At 39.0% G+C, this 22,122-nt stretch overlaps 1 protein-coding gene across 2 annotated transcripts in view; it reads left to right on the top strand.

Annotated features, from left to right (window-relative positions):
* The window catches only part of fgf14 (fibroblast growth factor 14), a 96,214-nt gene that overhangs the window by 69,351 nt on the left and 4,741 nt on the right, over nt 1-22,122 (top strand). For both annotated transcript variants that reach the window (XM_077580220.1, XM_077580221.1), the window contains exons 2-4: nt 1,336-1,446; nt 4,121-4,224; nt 20,650-20,848. In XM_077580220.1, the coding sequence (XP_077436346.1) occupies nt 1,336-1,446; nt 4,121-4,224; nt 20,650-20,848 (414 nt within the window). The remainder of the gene's footprint in view (nt 1-1,335; nt 1,447-4,120; nt 4,225-20,649; nt 20,849-22,122) is intronic.

Genomic DNA, 22,122 nt, shown 5'->3' with positions numbered 1-22,122 from the left:
ATGCTTTACTGAGAATTATCCTAGAATGGTGTGTGGCCAAGGTCATTGTGACCGCCAACCCCCTTTTTTTTTTAAATAAAAAATTGTCAACTGCCTCCTGATTGGTTAATAACACAGTTTAGTATTTCAGTAGAACATTTTTCTTTGCCTCTGATGCAACACCTATTTATGTATCTAATATATCAGAGGTGGTGATGAAAGAGTGACTCATGATTTTGTCTTATGTTAAATTGTGTATTTGGATAAGCTTACTTTGTCGCCATGGAAACGGTTGTGATCCATCTCAGGGTGCGACAGGTTGCTTGTATCAGGCGGGTGGGCGCCGGCGAGTAGCAGAAGGCTGCAACAGGAGCTTGCTGTCGTTCTCCGTCTCTTCATTTCTAAGATGGGTGCTTGTGATGCTACTGTTGCTGCTGCAGACCTTGATCACCTGCTTTCTTTTCTGTCTGCAAGATGGATGCGTCAGCAGCACAGAAAAAAAAGAAAATGGAAAGTGACACTGAGATTTAGGTTGCTTTGTGTGATAATTGCATTCTAAAAATGTTCTCTTATTTACTCCACACAGGTGAAATGCATTTAGTTATATATAAAATCACAACAGTGTCAGTTTACAATCCACTCAAATCAACATTACCACACGGCATATACATCCACAGTATACAGTACATAAAATACACTTTTTGTGTGGTCTCGACAACTTTACATTGCTACACAACAACAAAAAATCACTTTGCATTCACTTTTACATACATTTGCACATTACACATTGTTGTGCTTGCTGATATGTGCCCCCACCCCTCTTTTCCCACCTGTCTCCTATCAAGGAAAGGTCTCCAGACTGTTCCAATGTCATCAGCCAACATATCACCATCAGAAAGTGCCTTGGGCTGTACAATGACAGCAGGGAAAAATAGCATTTCCGTGTCCCCTGTGGCCATGTTCTATACTTTTTACACCTGACACACACATACACGTACATGGTGGTGGGTTTACACTCAGGTGAAGTTCACCTCCTCGGAGGCTTTGTGGCTGTCTGTGCAATAAAAGTAATGTTGATGCTGTGTGACCCACCACACATGAACTCACAAAAAAAAATTCATACTCACTTGCCATTGATATCTTTGAGTTTTATTGAATGTATTTCTTTAGCCATTCTCATGACTAATTAAAACTCCAGCCTGTAACAGTGGATTGGTAATTTCCCTCCCTGGGTGCAGTGTATAAAGATGCCAGAGGAGGTGCTGTTGGGTTCACTATGGCAGTCTGTCTGTGTGGAAACATGCCTGAGTACATTTAGGTGGAGCTAATCTTTTTTTATTTATTTTTCCCCTGCAGATCCCCAGCTCAAGGGTATAGTGACCAGGTTATATTGCAGACAGGGCTACTACTTGCAAATGAATCCCGATGGCTCTCTCGATGGCACCAAGGATGACAGCAGTAATTCCTGTGAGTAGTCGACTCATTCCCTAGCTGTCGTGGTGGTCTTATATGGAGAAAAATCCCCCCCCCCCCCCCAAGTTTCTTGGAACGGCAATGTTTTAAATCAAATAAGAAACACAAATCACTGATTATTTTATTATACAACATAACTTCAATATAAATTAAAATCATTTCTTAGATTCTTAGAAGAAAAAGAATGAAGAATAATCTTTTTTTGACAAGGGGTTCATTTTAAATGTATTACTGTATAGCCATACATTAGATGGAAAGTCAAAGAGTTGTTTAGGAAATGTGGTTTTACTTTACTTTACTTTATTTACTTTTTTACACAATACTTTCTTTCTTCTTTTTTTTACCTTGCACTCAACATAATTTTCATAATACTAAAATGACTAAAAACTCAACTCAAATTAAGCATTTAAATAATAATAATAATAATAATAATAATAATAATAATAACACACTACAAAACCAATTAAAACGTATTGAATTAAAATAAATAAATGTAAAAAACAACAACAACAAGCTATCGGTATACTGAAAAAACTAAAAACCTTATAACCTTGATTCTGACTAGGCACTGTGAAAATAAAATTCACCTTACCAGGCAGAATTAATCATCATCACCGCCCTACAGCCCAATTTATGTAAAAAAAAATGCTAGACATACCATTTGAGTGTATGAATTTTGAATCTGACAGCGCAAGAACAACTTTTTCCTTAACAGTGGAGCATAATTTCAAAAACCAAAGTCCAATAATTGTCAAAGGTCTGCCCAGGCCTGGCCTGGTTCTTCTGGAGGGACGGGACAATTCCCGGTGGGCCACCAGAGGGCGCTATTTATTTCGGGCCGCATATGAAAAGAGTGTCACAATTCTGTTTGCATACTTGTTCAAATAAACATTGACTGTGCTCTTGGAAGTACATTCAATTGTAAATAAAAAAAATTGATCAAATGCAATATGAATTTTGTTGGAGGGAATGCTCATCTATTTTACATTCATACACTAACTGTAAAATTGTGTATATTCATTAAAACGTGAACCCATCTGAGCCCTGAAACTCCAGGGCTGAAAATGAGTCCCAGTCCGGATGACAAACTAGAAGTTGACCGTGCAAGAAAAGCAAGTCATAAAAACATATTGTCTAGCATCTTGTTGCCTGTCAGCGCAAACAAGCCTTAATCATAACTGGCCCATGGCCCAGTACAAAATATTCTGATGCCAGTCACGCCCACTAGGCTGTTTAAATGGCTGAGTAGGTTCAGGAACAGGAAACCAGACAGACATGGGTGGCCACTTGTTGCTAGGCAGAATTGGCAATTATTTGTGCCACAGTGAAAAAAATGGTCATATTCCAATTATAACCTATATAGAACTTGCAACCGAGGAACAGGAATTGGAGCTGGACATGTTTGCTTAGTCACTTGTTGCTATGCAGATTTCATGTAGCCAATCATCACTGCTCAATTGGCTAATAAAGAAATTGTGTTCAAGCCAGTCATACCTATTATGCTGTCTGAATAACAAAGTACTTTTTTCCCAGACCGATACCAATACAAGTATTTACTTGAATGACAACTCTAGAGTTGAAATAATTAACTTCATGCAGAACATCTATCCCTTTTTTTTCATTATCTTAAGTTATTTTTCAAAGACTCGTATTTCACTGTCTTGTAAATTCTACTGAAAAAGGTAAATCAATTCAATCCATGAACACTTGCTTTGAATTTAAATAAATTAACCAAGTGGGGAAATTGTGATGTATTTACCGTCATTAGCATTTGTAACCTTGATTTATGTTCACGGGTCATAAATGTTGAACCCTCAGAGACGGATGGTCGCCCAGGAAACAGACAGGAAATAAGTGCGGGAAATGGCGGAGGGGTATTAATAGCTTATTTTGGCACTGGAGCTTAAGGCTAGCTGCTTCATTTGACTGCTAGCTGGTAACAAGTGACACTCCACATTAGCATGTCAGCCAGATGAGATGTGGCACATCGGATAGGTTAAAAAGGGCCAATGGACAGTGACGATGCAGGATATTTTCATAATTTTTGAAATATTATAAACATTTAAAGTCTGAAAGGTAAAGATTGTAATACACAAAAACATTATTTTTATTTTTGAATTATTGAATTCAACTCATTGAAACTGACACGGTTCATTTCAACTACTTGAAAAAATAACTATTGCTAAAATCAAAAACATCAAAATAAAAATAGACGCAAAGGTGAGTCGGAGATGCAGATTTTATTTGAATGTGTTGATTAAAAAAACAATAAGTAGCCAAATGCATGAGTAAATACATCCTTATCAGCGAAATCATATTTTTCTTACCTTATTTTATATGACCATTTAGCCCTTTTGAAATGTCCTGTATACACTCATCTAATGTTCTGTTGTCTCACACCAGAACAGCAGTGGCCATTAACAGGCAGGCACTTGTATTGTATTACAGCAACTACAAGGCTATTATATCAACCATGCACCCATGATGAACCCCAGATAAACCAGCAACCTTTTCATGAGCAAACTCACAGGAAGTTCTGCATAGTTTGAGGCTACGCTAGCTTCCAGTAGCTTCCAGACCGCATCTGGAAGATGCAGGCACGTTTTTGCTTTCCCGACAAATCAAGGTTAAGATGTTCACAATGTTGTCGATATTCTGTATCGTTCAGCTTTGTTCAACCTCATTCCCGTGGGTCTCCGAGTGGTGGCCATCCAGTCTGTGAAGACGGGCTTGTACATCGCCATGAACGGGGAGGGTCATCTCTACACATCAGTAAGTACATTCAAATACAGTATGTGTTGGGACACATGCAAGGAGACTTTTAAAAATATAAATCATGCAAATAAAAAAACAATTCTGTATGGACTGTATAATATTTTGGGGGCACCCCAAAATACCCAATAATAAAAATAAATAAATAAAATATTTTATTTTATTTTTTTTTTAAATATTGGATTCAACACACATGAATTAATTTAGTTCATCTTTAGAGATAATAATTTGTATAATATTTAGTTGTTTGCATAAAAATTATACATCTCATTCTAATTTCAAAGCCCCAAAGGACAGAAAGTTTGAAATGCTAAAATATTTTCCTTTAAGTACCACGAAGAGAGGAAAAAAAGAACAGAATTAAAGTAAAGTGGAACCTCTGCAAATGACCCTGTTTACAAACAATTTGGTTTATGAATAATTTTTGTTTCAAAGAACAATTGCCTCAGAATACACACAATTTTCAGTTCATGCAGTCTTGGCATGACTATGAAAAGCTCAGAACCTTATGGCATTTCTCACGGTTCATCAACATAATTGTCCCCGTGCTTCAGGTATTTCAGTTTTTCGCCTACAATGTGCAGCTTTTGCATTGCATTGTGGGATGTGGTTGCCATTTTGGACTGGCAGTAACTACAGAGAATGTAATTCTTACTGTACACAGTAAGTGTTATTTCATTTCATTCAATTATACATTTTATTTTCACCCTTGTCTTTATTGCACAGCATTTACTTTTAACCACACAACAATCAAAATAAGGTAAAAAATAATATTTTTATGTGTGTTAAATTACATTCCCATTCATTTCAGCGGGAAGCATTGTTTTGGTTTGAGAGTGGGGTCATGGAACAAATTACATTTGTTAGGCGATATTCCATTATAAACAAGAACAAAACTATGTTTTCTTTTCTCACTACAGTACTACATAATTATTTTTTGTGTATATGAAATTGAGTGAGTACAGTATAATATGCATAGTATAGTAGTATCTTAACAGCATATGGGCAAAGATGCAATTGACCTGTGACGGCAAACTTTGAAATTTCCTTACAAAATATTTATTTTTGCCTTGTTGAAGAAACCTGGGAAATTGGACATTCCTCACTTTGAATCGAGATGTCAAAATGTGATTACATATAGCAACCATTGTGAAATCTTAGCTATATTGTTTACTTGCCACTGAGTAAAATCTTCTATTTCCGACATCCTTGCATACTTGAACGCATCTATAAACTGAGTTTGAGATTCATAGATGTTTCAAGAGTGGCTCCAATTAAGGTCCCTGAATGCGTCCTGGGAAAAAAGAAAAACTTAATAATTTGCAAGAGGATAATTGCATGTCGGGGGAAGGTTTGGGATTCCCATTAAGATGATGTGTGCTCAAATTGATCAGCTTAAATGCCCTCCCGAGATTTCATTCCTTTTCAGAAAGAAGGCAATGTCACATTTGATTGTGTTTTCTGAACTTGTGCTCTAAGTGAAGCATCGATCTTGTGACGAGAGGAGAATACTGAGATTTCTGAACAGACAGTGACTTTTAGTGGTTGAATGTATAGTGACTGTTGGTATACCGTAGTAGTTTTCTCACTTCCATACTCGCAGCATGGGTTCAGTTTCCACACAGTGGCGGTGTGAATGTGAATAGTTGTATATGTCTCATGAACCTAAACTCGAAGGTGAACAGGCTGCACCCAGTGATATAGATCCAAATGTTGAATTCAAATTAAAATTCCTCATTGCTGTTCAACTGTAGTTGAAGTTTAACAAAGCCTCTTCTTGTGACGTAGATATTGATGTGTCCACAAACCTGCAGACGCTTTTGAAGTGGGAATCATTGAGGTGGGAGCGCTGTGTTCCTTATGTGCGACTCGCCTCGCTGATCCGTCCGCCGCTTCTTTCTACTTGCTAATGGAGGTTGTGATCAAACCGCCCACTCCAGCAGGCCCTTTTTAGTGGGGAAATGGCAGCCTCGCCAGATGCTCTTCATCCTCCTCCGTAAGGAAGGTACAAGCTCTCCTCTTATTATCGCTTTGTGAGCTTCAGACTGGCCCCGCTACTTCTGCGCATTAGTTGTATTTGATGGTAGTGCACTTAGATTTTTAGAGAAACTGCTCTGAAGGTTATTTTAATGTATCTCCGAGTGTGATAAACAACATCTTTGAGGGAAACAATGTCTAACACAGTACATCTAAATGCGACTATAAGCTGCTCAGTGACGCTGGTTCAACTTCCTGTTGGTTAACATTCAAAACATTTACCATTGACATTCAGTCTAGACCCGGCGTAAAAGCTTTACTAATGGTAGAGATAAAGATGTGGGAGTTGGGAAACAGAGAGTTGTATACAAAAATACAAAGGAACAACAAGAGAGCAGGGCTGGATCAAACACTAGATGGAGAAACCTTGACTGAGAAACCATGATTGAGAGAGCAGGGCTGGATGCACATGGAAGCACATGGAAGCACATGGAAGCATATGGAAGCACATGGAAGCACATGGAAGCACATGGAAGCACTAAGGTCATTGAATGGGCTGGTTGCAGAGAAACTTAGGCTAAGAAACCTTGACATATTGATGAAAGTTGCCTGGGAACACCTTGGGATCCCGCCGGAGGAGCTGGTTGAAGTAGTTGGGGAGAGAGGAAGTCTGGGCTTTCCTGCTAAAGCTGCTGCCCCGCGACCTGAAAAACATGCCATTGATGTTATTGAAGAAGGGAATGGCCACAAAAGAAAACAAATTAGGCGAGTATATGAAGAGACAAGGGAGTGTGGTTATTTATTTTAACTGGAGACTTTCAATCGTCCAGTTTTAAAATGAGTGTGAATGTGACCCTGTGATTGGCTGGCACCCAGTGCAACAGTGTGACACCCTTCCTTTTGATCACAAATTAAAAAAATCACCTTAAAAAAAAATCCTAAAATTTGAAGGTACAGATTTAGTTCTTTAAAACAAGTTCATGTGTAGCAGAATTCATTCTCTCAGTCTTTCATGGTTGATGACGCACTTTCACAGAGCTTGAATTAACTTAACTGAGAGTCGTGATCTTTTCCAGGAAATAGATGACGAACATATTCAATTCCCCATGGTTGTGCATCAGATTCTTTTGTGTGAAAGGCCCACTGGGCACAGTGCTTCCGTTTGGTATCAAAGCGGCCGAGCGGACCGGCACAAAGAAAGCACCTCGGAACAAACGGAGAGCTCAATCACCAAACGCCTTTCCAGTCTACATGAACTAATGAACGCTTGGCTAATTTATCTTCCCTGCCAGGACCGACGTTTCCTTTGAGATGGAATAAGAACCATGGTTTTCTCCCAGGAGTTTCTATGAGGATGCTGTTATCTCTACAAGGGATGTCCGTAGTCTCTGCTCGGGATTCATTTGAAATCAGTCATTTCATTAGCAACTCTTGTTTTCATAGCTCGACTTCACATAGCTCATGTTGTTCAGACAAAAATGTAGTTGAGTGTGAATCACATGCACCTCTGCAGGTTCCAGCCAAGTAGTGCACTCCATTTTGTCACAAAAGAACATTGTGCCAAATAATTTCCTACGTTGTTCTCCGTCCAGTAAGCGGCTCTTTCATGTGTCAAATGGAAAAGTTACATTTCACGGTTGCCGTCTACATCCGCCCTGCCTCACTTGACCGGCAACGTCTCCTCTGGCTCATCTTATCAGGAGCCTGCACTTGCTCATGATGCTGTTTTTTTCGGAATGTCAAATTGACCCGTGGCATCGCTTTGAGCGACTCTATCCTATAAAGAAGAGACTCATGATTTGGACGGAATGCACTGACTTAGCTTTATTATGTTGTCAACTGTGTAAAATGAGACGGCATCTACTTTCCATTTTGCCCTTTTTTTTATTATTATATATAATCTATTAAAGCTTCAGGGTGCAGAATATATTAGCAGATCATAACTGTCGGATGAAAACCATGAACCTCCACAGTTTTTCTCCTGCAGTGATTCCTTGTCTTACAAGCTTAATTTGTTACATGACCAAGCTCGTAACACAACTTCATTTTTCTCATTGAAATCAATTGGTAGAAATCTATTAATCCTTCCCAGCGCCCTCGCAAAAAGCACCACAATGTTTTCTTGCATCCCTGCTTGAACTAAACTCTTCAGGTTACAAACAAAAGGAAAACAATGTATGACTATGAGAACCTCAACATAATGCAGATCATAGATGCAAATTCTCAGCTTCACACAAGTATAGCACCTCCTCACCAGACACCTCTAGTGTAAAGTGTGCATGTGTGGGTTTGTGTGTGTAGGGTGTCAGTGGCTAACAGATGGCTTTGCATGAACCTGTTTTCAGCGGCTTTTAACACAAATGTGCACAGATGCAACACTGCAGGTGATTTAGTCCTCATGTGTGCACTGTAAAAAATGACCTGCATTTCACAATAATTAACAGTATTGTTTTACAGTAATTTGTTATGATTAAGTTCCCCTGTAATACACCAATGAATAGCCTACCTGTATAAACCGCTGCATCCTTGGACTTCACAGCATTTAACTGTTATTTTACAGTACAATCCGGCTATCAAAAACACCCTGTTATATCACAAAGCCTGTAATATCACAGCAACACAGTAAAAAAAAGCAATTATTTCACAGTATTCAACAATATTATTACAGTGTAATATTTTTATTCAAATATTCCTTGGTAAGTCAGATGACGTAACCGAACTCGGCACTGAATCTGAAGATGCCATTTCCACTTTCTCCAAAAGCATTCACCCAATCATATTTATATATATAAATATGTCGTTAATGAATTTAAAACATACATTTTAAGGTGAAGAAAGTAACAATTTGTGGTACAACTGTTGAGGTTAAAGCTTTTGAAAGAAACATAACTCGAAAAACTACACAGGGGGGGGTAGTTGCGTATGTCATAGCTTTTGCTCGCTTCCTGCAGCTTGGAGTGACTGCAACCTAGCACAAAGGGTGGCATGGCTCAGTGCAGGAGTGGTCTTCTCCCAACTCGTTCAATCCTCAGCCCCTGTGACCATGTTGAAGTGTCCTTGATTAAGACAGTGAACCCTAATTTGCTCCCCGTGGACCAGGCAGCACCCTGCATAGCAGTAGCCGACCACTGGTGTATGAATGTGTCTGTGTGAATGGGTGAATTACAATGTCGCTATTTTATCTGCTAGGCAAAGTGCTAATGGAATTAATAGTGTCAACAGAACAGAGAAGCAGCAGCACAGAAGAGTTTGTAAACAAGATTAGAATAGAACAGAATAGAACTTTGTCACTGGAACAATGGCAATGATTTTTTTTTTTATACACTTGCTTTAGTTATATGCTTGCATTCCCTGCAAAAAATAATCCTGATGCTGATTATGATCATAAATTCCAAATCCTTCTCTGGTTTTTAATGATTCCTTTAAACACATTTCACCACAAAACCGTTCCAAACTATCTTAGCTACCAGATGTCCGTGATGATAGCGATAAGCGTGATCAATATCCATACTCCATATCTAGAAGTCAATAATTTTGTCCTTTGGTCGAACCAACAATCTATTTGTCAGTTGGTGTGGTCAAAGACAATTTACTGAAAAATAAAGTTTTGTCCTTGTAAAAGTGATTGTGACTGTTCTTGATTCCAGATTAATATGAAAGTTTATCTTTTGGTCAATCGATCAAATTTTATTGGAACAGAATATCTGTGATTAAAAAACTAAATACGAAGATCTTGATTCCAAATTATGATAATAATATAATCTCCATGTTCTGCAGCTGGAAGAAAATCTGTCCTTTTGTCATACCAAACCAACAATCGAGACAAAGCAAAGTTGACCAAATTTCATGGAAATATATTGAACATTTTTGGTTACATTGATCAACAAACACACATAAAAAAAACTTGCATTCGTTTTCAGATTTTTTTTTTAAACACTACTTTAAAGTAATACAACAGCCTAGGCCTATATCTCTGGCCCAATATTATATCAGTTAGGCCCTTTGCTATTAATTAAACGTAACCTGGCCGTACTAGGTCCCAGTGTACGTTATTAGCACTTTAACAAATCCCCTGACTCACTAAAACACGTGTGCAGACCATAATATTTTCACATTCCTTCAGTCTCAGTAAGTGTGCTTCATGCAGTAATTACCAGCCCATCAGGGGGAGTACCATGGGTGGTGATGTTGGGACGGACGGGCAAAGTGGAGGTTTGCTCATTATATCCAAATTGTAGCTCTCTCCTACCTTTAATGCAGTGTCAGAAATAGTTTGGGTCATGAGGGCTGGCGGGAGAGCAGCCTCATGCATTAATGAACAACAAGGTCAGAGGTAGGCGTCAAAGCCGGCTAGCGCCAAATTTAGAGCCTTTCTCCTGTTTAACTCCCTACAGTGATGGCAAAACTACTTCACGGGTTTGTTTAGCGGTCATTTCTTTCTTTCTTTCTTTCTATTTTTTATGTTCTCTGTGCTGCCGTTGCCTTCGGAATTACTTGTCGACCGTCTCTTTCCAGGAACGCAATACATGGCCGTCAACACTGAGGATTCCCCCATTTTATTTTGTAGCATTGTATTAATTATAAAGCTTCCCTCAAATGCGAAATAAATTAAGAAAAGTAAAACAAAAAAACTTGTTTAGCTAACTTGACTGATGCACAACCACCAGTAGATGACATTAGTGCCCCATTTTTTATATGAGATCAGCACAGTTTGTGAGTCCACTTGGTGGAAGGGCTTCATTTTGTACAGCGTACCTTTTTTCTATTGCTGATTAAGTGGCAAATTTGCGAGAGAAAAACTCAGAAACTTACGAGAAATACACGTAGCGTACTCGGATGTTTGCAATACTTTTCCGTCGGGTTTTTGAATAAGGAGATAGTAATTGCTTTAGCAGAGATTAACCATATCATTTTAAGCATTAGCACTTTGAAGCTTTGGGTACTGCTAGCGACAAAGACACCTTGCTTTGCTAAGGTCCACACTCTGAGGATCAAGCATTTAAGTTAATGTGTTACAATGTATATTTACTTATATATTTATTTTTCCAGAATTATTATCTACACATTCATACATTTTGGTATTTTTTGTACAAGTACCTAAGTGGATGTGTCGAATCTGCTGCTCTCAGTCATTCACTTGCATGTACCTAAAGGATGCTAGCTTCTGATTGGTTACTGTTAGTCAGCTGATAGGGGATCAGGAAGTGTTGTCACTCTAGCTGCCGTGTATGATGAGTAAAGTTTAAATTAAGAATGAATATGTCCCCATCCTGCCTTTTCATTTTATAAACAGTGTCCCATTAACCACCAACGAATCCTCACATTAGACTATAGCTACGCTAGGTGTATTTCTCGCAAGTTTCTGCGTTTTTTTCTCTCGCACTTTATAAAGTGGCAAATTTGTGATTTGTTTCTCAGAATATTTGCCCCGCCCCCCAAAATGACCCCCCACCACCCAAAAAAACCCACACGCCCCCTCCCCTAAAAAAAAAATACTCGTAGCCCTAATAATGTTCAACAATATCCTTACTCAATCTCTTTCATAGTTGTTTTTTCCTAGTCTCCTCAGCTGGGGCTGCCAACTATTGATCTGTCAACTGGAGCATATTCTGACTGTCCCTCGTCCATCGAGGACATCTCCAGTAAAACCACAGACAGACAGGGCTTAGTTGGCGTATGTGTCAATGATGCTGCGGGCAGATACACTGAGACAGAATACGTAATCAGTGGAGTGTGGACCAATTAAGCTCATTGTTAAAAGCTGTTAATAGACATGTGTTGAACAGCAACAATTTATTTGATCTTATTCAAAAATTAAATGCAATCATTGTTCTTTGATCTAATAGAATCTAAATACATTTAGGAAGACTGTGAAGTTAGAAATTTGAACAACCAGTGGGTGGTAGGTAATGTCTGGTCGGTGCTAGATTTCACTTTCCTTTCTTTTATTTGATCCTTCCTCGGGTCTCCTGACAACCTCACGACTCTAGCTGGATTCTGAAGTATTCGGTTTAGGTGAACGGTGTGGGATTTTTAATAGGTTTTAGGTGAAGTAATCAGTACACACTCACACGCACGCACGCACACACACACACACACACACACACACACACACACACACATACACACACACCCACATGCACATATTCACCCACATACAAAATAAAAATTAATTAAAAAATTAAAATGAATACAATAAAATAAAAATAAAAAGAGAGCAATGATGATGACATGTCAAATCGGTAAAATTACCGAATGAAAAATACTGAGCTCTCCAGAAAAAAAAAGAAATACATTTTTTTTGGAACAATTTGTCAAAATTGGTTGTACTGAGGCTACGTACCAAATTGAAAATCAACATTGATCACTAACTGCATGTTCATTAAGTTTTTGTATCATGGATGTACTATACACCAAATTTTATATAAATCTATTGAACAGCTTTTTGTTACTTAAATTGTAATGTACGCTGCCTGTTTACAGTTGGGTAGGGTGACCATATTCCCATTACACCAAAAAAAGGACACCTTTCCCGGAATTGAAATTGTGGTACCAGTCGCAGTTACACAGTGTACTTCACCTTCCATTAGTCCCGCAATGCCAACTGGGTATTTTCATAAATGTATAAAACCCCCAAATGCACGAACAGGACGTAAGAAAAAAGAGGACAGTTGGTTGGGGCTATGCTGTATTGTTCACATTATTCATTCTGATCAATAGAAAGAATTAATTATCTCTCCAAAACGTCAGTACCTACTACGACAGCATGATGTTTTTGTTCAAAATCCTGCTAAATACTAATAATTGTGAGTCCAGGCTCATGAGTGTCACACATTCAATTAAGGTCTGGAGACAGCTTTGCAAGCTGCCGCAGACTGCTGCGACTCACTCACAGATTAACGCTGCTCTTGAGGCAACGAGTGTGCAATTTGTATTTGCACGGTGCTTGACATTCATGCAATGGAAAGGCAATTAGGGTGGAACGAGGGTCATAAATAGCGAGTTGGAAGTGTTTGCGCTTTGAGCAGCAAATGGCGAGGCACAGTCGAAGCCTGCCAGAGCTCAACACCTGTGACCATGTTTCACTGATTTCACTATGCTTACATTTTGAGTATAACAAGCAAGTGTTTGCATACAAGATGGCTTTGTAGTAGAAAATATTCATCTTGGAACTTTTCAAGTCTAAGTTTGAAGTGTTACACTGTACAGTACAGTGGTCCCCCGCTATTTTGCGGTTCACTTATCGTGGATTCACTATATCGAGGGTTTGTATTTGGGTCCAAAATCCATACATGACGGAGTTTATCTTGGATTGTGCCTCGTTATATCGCGGAGTTTTCAGAGTTATCAACCCCCAACCCACCTACCTGCCTAACAGCGCCGCCCCCTTACCCCTCTCAGGTTTACTGTATCCTTTATTTATGCTGCTATTTTTCTTATTAAATTTACAACGTTAACAAGTGTTTAGAAGGGTATGAACTGTGTGGTGGCTTCGTTATGGTTCAGTAAAAGCATAACTCGCCGTCATCTACTTCACGGAAATTCATGGAAACTGGGCATGGAACGTAACACCCACGAAAAATGAGGCAACACTGTATATACATTTTTAGAAAGTCTTACATTTTCATTTAAAAATTTTCAGTTTTGACCATTTTGTTCAACAGTTGTATTCTACAAGAGAATTGTATTAAAAAATCAAAGAAAGCTAATACAACACTCTTTGAACATAAATGTATTCTTTGCATTTGATGATTTTACATCAATGGCAAAATCATACTCAAATATCTGTTACAAGCTTCGTACAAAATAGTAGAAGTAAAAAACATGATTAGTTGTATTTAGTTATGGTGTGTGATCACTTTATCCGCTTGGTAGTGACAGCATTTATCGCTGCCACAATTTTGTAAAATTCATATTTTTTTCCAAAAAGCTATACTATTGGTAATTCTACATTAAAACATTGAAAATGTCTCACTCTCTTTGGGGATGCAACCTCAATGGCGTTTTTCAGGCCTCCTGAAAAGTGAATATCATAACCTGCCTGCTCTTAATTCTACTCAGTCCATTTTTGCATTCCATTTATGGAGAGTCACAATGAATATAAAGATTATGTGTGGATTCTTATGCATCCTTGCAGCGACAGGAGTTGTTTTGATTTACCACAGCTCAAACCTTTCAGCGGATTTGCGTTGTTTTGCCGTGTCCTTCATGCTGTTCTCAGCCGCTTGGATCAACAAAGTGTGGGTGTTTGTGAAGGATGGGGATTCTTTCACAGTGACAGAAAAGCCCACAGTGCTCCACTCGTCTGCCGATGTGTAATAGCTGTAGCCCCCCCCCCCCTCCTTCTCCACAGGCGTTCTTTCTTTTTTCCTAGAATTGAAAGGAACATTTTATGAAAGTTCCTCCCCCAGGAGATGCAAATAATCAATAAGTGTGAGAGAGCTTTAGAAAGGCTGAAAAGCATGAAAATTTATTCTCTCAAACGTGAAGTGAGCCCCCTCCCCCATGCTCGACACGACAGCTTGTGCGAGTTGAATGTGAAGAGATGCGCGTTCACTCTGCAGGCCAGCAGGTTATTGAGACTTATTATGTAGTCTTTCATCAATGGCATTGGTCTATGTAGAAAAAAAATAGACTACCCTGAATTATGGGACTGTGAAGCCTTCTGATGTCCCTTTGCAATGCACTTCATTCTTAGAGTAAGATATTGACGGGGTTTTTTTTTAATTCTGTTTTTACCTGGCAGGTCCATCCCAAACATCAAAAGCAGCTAGAACTCAGTGTATAAGCGAAACCTATGTTCCAGAAAAAGCCATAAACATGAATCATGAACTCACATATCACCAACATATTAACAGCACCAAACCAATATATTACCCGACTCCCAAAATACTGTACATCACAACCTAAATCTTTGTAGAACATATACTAAATTTAGGGTACAAACAGGTCCTCGGTCATATCACTAGCACATAAACTTAATTAAACCAGAATATCCCCTAATTGTACGCTATGGACTGGATGATAACAAAGATTATTAGTTTAAAGAGGCATACTCCCAAAAAAAATGTCTTAACCCTAATCTAACTTTAACCCAAGATCATAAAATAGAGCAGCCCAAAATATGTAGTTCATAAACTGTACTGTAAGTGAGCCAAAATAACCTAACCTTATCCTAGGGGAACTCGATGTGAACATAATATTCCCTAAACCAAATTGAAATGTTACAACCTTTTACCAAAAGTATAAAATTTTAATTGATCAGAATATTACCTAAAACTGGTGTGGTCCAGAATATGCTCTTCCCTAATTTAACATATTGTGCTTGTACCTTATCCCAGGGATATACTTTTGCTTACTACAGGGTAATAACTGGAGTATCGCAAGTTTGTATACTTCCATATACCAGGCTATTCCCCCAAATAAGATAATATCTAACCCAGATTTTACCTGTAATACATAATTGTAGAAAAAACAGGCCCAGAGTATACTGGGATCTTATTTTATTGATATATTTTTCTTCAGACCACAGAGTAAAAATAAGAGAATCTCGGCCTTATTTCAAATGGATAGACTTAAATAGAACAGTTTAATCCCCAAAATTGGGTACCGTAACATACTGTATAGCTTTGCTGATAGCATACACAAACCCAACCCAGTGATAGGCTACATATTTAGAGTGTTTAAAATGTGTCTAGGCCAGAATAGATTCTTACTTTATTCAGGGGTGTAAAATGGAATAAACCAAATTATAGGCTCGGCACACGGGAGGCGACGACAAGGCCTAATTTTTCGTGTCCGACTATCGTTTTGTTAACAAAACAAAATCCAAACATTTTGTTTGATACTTCACACAATGTTTTCCGTGACGTCAACAAAAACGCCGGTGCATGAGAGCTTGTTGGTACAGGGTTTATTTGTCCGGAAAGTTTTCTACCGTTTTTGTAACAGTTAATAATATAATAATATATATATATAATATATATATATATATAAATATAATAATAATAATAATAATAATAATAATAATAATAATAATAATAATAATAATAATAATAATAATAATATTAATCCATCCATCCATTTTCTTAACCGCTTGTCCTCACAAGGGTCGCGGGGGGGCGCCGGAGCCTATCACAGCCGGCTTCGGGCAGTGGGCGGGGTTACACCCTGAACTGGTTGCCAGCCAACCGCAGGGCACACAGATACGAACAACCATCCACACTCACAATCAAACCTATGGACAACTTGGAGTGTTTAATTAACCTGACTTGCATGTCTTTGGAATGTGGGAGGAAAGCGAAGTTTCCGGAAAAAAAAGGCATGGGGAGAACATGCAAACTCCACCCAGAAAGGCCGAAGCCTGGACTCGAGCTCACATCCTCTGCACTGGGAGGCGGACGTGCAAACCAGTCAGCCACTGTGCCGCCAATAATAATAATAATAATAATAATAATAATAATAATAATAATAATAATAATAATAATAATAATAATAATAATAAAATTATATAGGAAATAGATCTTCATACTGGAATAGCGTACTATAGTGAAACTTCTGTGTTTACAATGAAAACGTTTAGATTCCCTCCAATTTAATTGACAATCAAATCTGCAAATCTGTTGTGTGACGTCTGTTGCTGCCACCGTCGCGGCTGCTTATCGCACCCCCGTGTGTTGAGATCTGCGAGGCGACGAGGTAAGTATTTCGCTGTCGTTTGTCTCCTCCCGTGTGTCAAGTTTAACATGGGAGGCGACAGGGTGCGTATTTCGCTGTCACTTGTCGCCTCCCGTGTGCAGAGTCCATTATTCTTTAAAACTGGGATTGTAGTTAAACTAGCCCAGACTATATCCAAACGGGGATGTGGACCAAAACTTTTCTTTGTGCTCCATATTTCAGAGGTGTAACATAGAGATGACATGAACATTCCCTTAAAAACAGGACTAGTCTAGAATAAATCATAACACTAATGTATTAAAAAAAAAAATGATGTTAAAAACTTGTCTTGCCTAGAAAACTTCCCAAACAAATCCCAAGATTTCACAGTCAGTTCAACCAGAATATTCCCCATAAGCGCACCACCCCAACCATGACCCATGGGTATAAATTTGTCTAAACTCGCTTTTAAAGATACATTCTATCACTCAGCACTCATCAAAATCCCAATGGCTGGATCTACACTGTATCTATAATTCCCTATTCATTTCAAAGTACAGTTGATTTTCGACACAGAATCTAGCTTGGCTGCACCGTGGCTGTTCAGGCTGCTTGTTTTTTTGCGCTGTCTGCTTGAATCATTCCGCCTTTACACTGTGGTCATGCCACCTCGTCTCCTCGGAGGGAAGGCCGAGTGTCAGGGGGGAATCCTCTTGTGTCCTCGCCCGATGCTCGTGTACTGAGGCTGAGTGTTGGCGGCTGCTTTCAGGAGACATGCACTCAATTGAAATGGCCTCTCCTCCTCGACTGTCAGCTCCCAGGATAAGCATAGGGGACCAGGGGGGGTGTGGGGGGATGCAGGAGTTTTTTGTGATTCAATCCTATTAGTTTAAGCCAGTCAAGGATTAAAGTAGGTACTTTTAACAACTGGCGGTTAGATGGTGTTGTTCTAAAAAAATAAAAATAAAAAAAATAAAATAATCCTATCGACTTCCTTTAGTTACTGTTTGAAAGCATGATTCATTCTTTGCGTTGTTGTACTCATCCAAAGGAAAATACATACCTTTGACCTCAAATTCATCTGGGACTGAGAGTAGTGACATTTTTTGTTCTTGTCGAATGAGTCAGGCAAACTGCCTGGGGCAGTGTAAAAGGGGTGCCACTCTTTGGGAAGACTTTAGCGAACACTTAAGTGCTGGGAGAACCAAACACCCAGAAGGTGTCTGAGCCTTTTGACAAAAAGAAAATGATGATGTGTTAACACCACTAATATTATATTATACTGTGTTTTAATTAACAGTGGCCATGAGGTTTATTTACTCAAATGGGGACTGGGGGGAGTGGAAGGGTTAGAGGGGATAAAATTTTTTATACATCCATCGTTTCTTTTATCAATATTAAAGCATATTAGCGGGATTTTATGTTTATAGTAAAGTTCAAATAGAATTCAAAACCAATGAATAATATGGAGAAACTACGGCAAACTGGGCAGAATGGACAAATTGCGTAGCGTAAATATGCCTACACAAAATTGTTATGCAATCAAACATCTGCATGTACTGGACGCTCGTTGTTAATCAGGATTAGGGTGGCCACTTCCATAAGGTCAAAAAGGAGGACATATTTCAAAAAATGAATAAGTGTTCCCTTGCTATAAAGCAGTTCACTTTACACGGTCTCGCTGTTTCGCTGATTTTTTAGTGCAATTTTGCATGCTTTTTTTTTTTTTTTTTTTTTTTACAGTAATGTGCCTATTTTATACAATTTATGAAGGTTTGAACATTGAGAATGTTTAAAGAGAGAAATGTGAGAAAATGCCTCAATGAGAAAAGTGTATAAACTGTGTGGTGAGAGGTTTTAAAGACTTAAAACATTTATAATAAATGTAAAACAAAGCTATAACTACTTGGCGGATTTCATTTATTGCGAGAAAAGTAAAGTGAAAGTAGGACTGTCCGGCTTAAATCAGGACGTCTAGCCCCCATATTTAGGATACCGTCTCCACATAAATATCTTCTTTGCTAAAATGTTTGGCCGCTATGCCGTAGTCTCTATAGTGAATCAGCAAGCTGTTTGGGGGCATCACTTAATCTTTGGTGTTTGGTATTGATAGATATTAAAACATTTTTAATTCTTCATTTCATATATTAACCATTGTTACACATTATTAACATTTTAATTCTTTATATTAACCTTGTTGAAATGTTTTGTGTCCTGTGCAGAGCAGATGGTGTTGATTTCGGTATAATCTGACCTTAAGCTGGGACATACTATTTAGTCTAAAAAAGTTCCTTCTCAGCGCTTTGTGCGAAAACACATTTGGTCCTTGAGAACAGAATCTGTTTCGAACACGCACTCCTGACTCTGTTTTCGCCATCGCTCATGGAAAAGTACCCAGAGAGTATGTTTTGTCTACAAATGAAAGAGAGGCGGTCGGTTTTAACTATAAGAAGCCATTGTACACGCGGAAGAGACACATTTCGACGCTCTGAATCCCACCTGTTTAAGTGATGAATTAGAGGCTGTTTGAGTGTCCAGAGATCTCTGTTAGATAAAATCATTTTTGCAAAGGTGTTTTTTCTTGCATTAAATCTGTCTTCAAGTTTTGGAACACGCAAAGAGGACAGATTTATTTTCATTCCTCAACAGTATTCGCTCAGTTATGTTGACTTGCAAACAGGGTTGGGCAATCCAGGTCCATAAAGTACAGTAAAAACCCTGCCACAGATTAGCTTTAGCCACGTGCTTCTCCTCAACTTGCAGGTAAACAAGCGCATCTCCACCTGTTGAATAGAAGCACCTGTAGTTAAAGCCAAACTCTTTCAAGGTTTTTAATTTCTGGACGCTGCTGGTGAATAGCGAAGGGTTTGCTGTGGATACTTTTTGGAAAAGGGCAGAACAAATCATGGTAAACTTTTCAGCTGCCTCAACAGCAGCATTCATGTTAATCTTTTCGGTGTCCTGACAATATTTGGAATCCATTATCTTTTACGTGATGATATAAGTAGTTTGCAAGCCAGCACGAGTGTGTGACTTTCACCTAACAGATGTGCCCAAAGTGCCTTGATTAACGCACCGCGATGCGGCCCTTTATTTTTAGCCCGAGCAGGGGCGGACAATGTGGAAACGCTTTTATTACCCTTCTGCTCAGAGATGAATGGGCGTCAGCAAAGAAGAGATGTGGCGCCTTTCGGCTTCATTTGTCTTTGCCACGTCGAGGCGTGTACGGAGGACAGAGGAGCCGCTCGGTTAGCTCGATCATCATTTGCACAACGGCTCACGAGGCGACGCTAACAAGTTGCTAAGAAGAAAGCAACTCTTTTGTGGATTCAACTCGAATGAAGCATCGAGGATCAAGCAAGTAGCGTGATTCACTTTAGCGAACAATAGCCATCCATTTTTTATAGCTCCTGTCCTCATTAAGGTTGCGGGCAAGCTGGAAACTATCCCAGGTGACTTTGAGCGCACACACTGGACTGGTCGCCAAATAATCGCAGTAGGAATAAGAGTTGCATTTCACACGAATCTGGATTAGTGTTATATAATGAACATTGCAAATGACGTACTTCCTCTTCACGACAAGTAGACATCCATTTCACTGGTGTTTTTTTTTGCTGTACTGTACATCAGGTATGTACTGTATAATGCAGAGAGGCAGATGACCTCAGTTAAAGGCAAAAAAAACCAAAATCATAAAATATGTCCCCGCGTGGGTGACATGATCGTCTCTTGTTATTACGGAAAAATGTAACTTTCATGCGGGTGCTTGTTTGTGTGTGCATGTCTTTGCAGGAGCTGTTCACAGCAGAGTGCAAATTCAAAGAGTCCGTGTTCGAAAACTACTACGTCATCTACTCATCCATGTTGTACCGACAGCAGGAGTCAGGTCGGGCCTGGTTCCTCGGTCTCAATAAAGAGGGTCAAGCCATGAAGGGGAACCGAGTGAAGAAAACCAAACCAGCCGCTCACTTCCTGCCCAAACCATTAGAAGGTACAGGTTGTGTTTAAAGCTACAACATTAGGTCCATCTGAGATCCAAAACTAGGGTGACTAGATTATCTAAATTACACTACAATTTCACTGATGATCAAATATATAAATTCTCGCTAGGAATTATTTATAACAAATTTAATCGCCAGTCAATCTGATGACTAGTGGTTGTGTTATTGTTTTAGCTAATGCTAAATTCTATCAGTTAAACAGTGCTAAACAAACAATGCACTCAACATCATCCAACCTTGTTTACGTGGTCCCGAAACTTTTGGAAGCTGGCTGTTCCTGCCATATAACATTTAAAATATGCTGCCAAAAAAGCTCAATTTCGGTTGTGTCTGACCGGCGACCGCAGCATTTAGGCTAATAGGACTACATTTCAGACGCGGAGGCTGGAAGTAGTTCTAGTCCGGTATGACGAAAACACCTCTGTTAGCGATTAGCTGCGAATGAGAACAACCTCAACTTGAATGTGAAAATAAATAGGAAGGAATGTAACAGTTAGATTCCTTTTTAATTGCTTTGTCATATGAAACGCTATGATGCAAAATCGGGACACCGGGTCGGGGCAAAACAATGGTCCTGGCTAAATCCGCCGGAATTCAGGACACAAGGCTCAAACCCCGGGACTGTCCTGGCTAAACTGTGACGTCTCGTCACTATCCAAAACTAAGTATCTGCTTTTTTGGAAAAATAAATAGATTAGTATCTCGGCTGAGAAAGGATGAACTGTTAACAGAAATTGAGACACAAATTAACAAGCCAAGAAATGATGAATGAAACAATAACCTTTTGTGCTGTTATCAACCTTGGCAGTCATAATGCTCAATTTTAGTTCCCATTGTGGCCGATGAATGGAACAGTCCGCCCATCGGTCAAAATGGTGTCTTCCATCCAGACATTAGGTCGTCCTCCGCATGAGTCAGGAAGTAGACTTGCAACTATTCTCATGTTCTCAATCACATTTAACGCATAAAGGTTGTGGCTAATTGGAGCCTATCCCACTTGACTTTAAGCGTGAGGTGGGGTACAGACTGGACTGGATATCAGACAATCCTAGGGCACATACAGACAAACCACACTCACTGTCACACCAATGGACAATTCAGTTTGTGGGCGCAAAGCAGAGCACTCGGCAAAAAAACATGCAACACTGGGAGAAAATGCATACTCACAGCACAGCGGTTCCAAATGAAATTTGAAGCCAGATCTACTGACTTTGAAACTGACTATTTATCTGTGCTAACCTTAATGGTACCCAATATATTTTGA

The sequence above is a fragment of the Vanacampus margaritifer genome, chromosome 11 (genome assembly GCF_051991255.1).
Source record: "Vanacampus margaritifer isolate UIUO_Vmar chromosome 11, RoL_Vmar_1.0, whole genome shotgun sequence".
NCBI lineage: Eukaryota > Metazoa > Chordata > Actinopteri > Syngnathiformes > Syngnathidae > Vanacampus > Vanacampus margaritifer.
The sequence above is the reverse complement of the archived record's forward strand: the minus strand, read 5'-3'. Positions and strand labels throughout refer to the sequence as shown.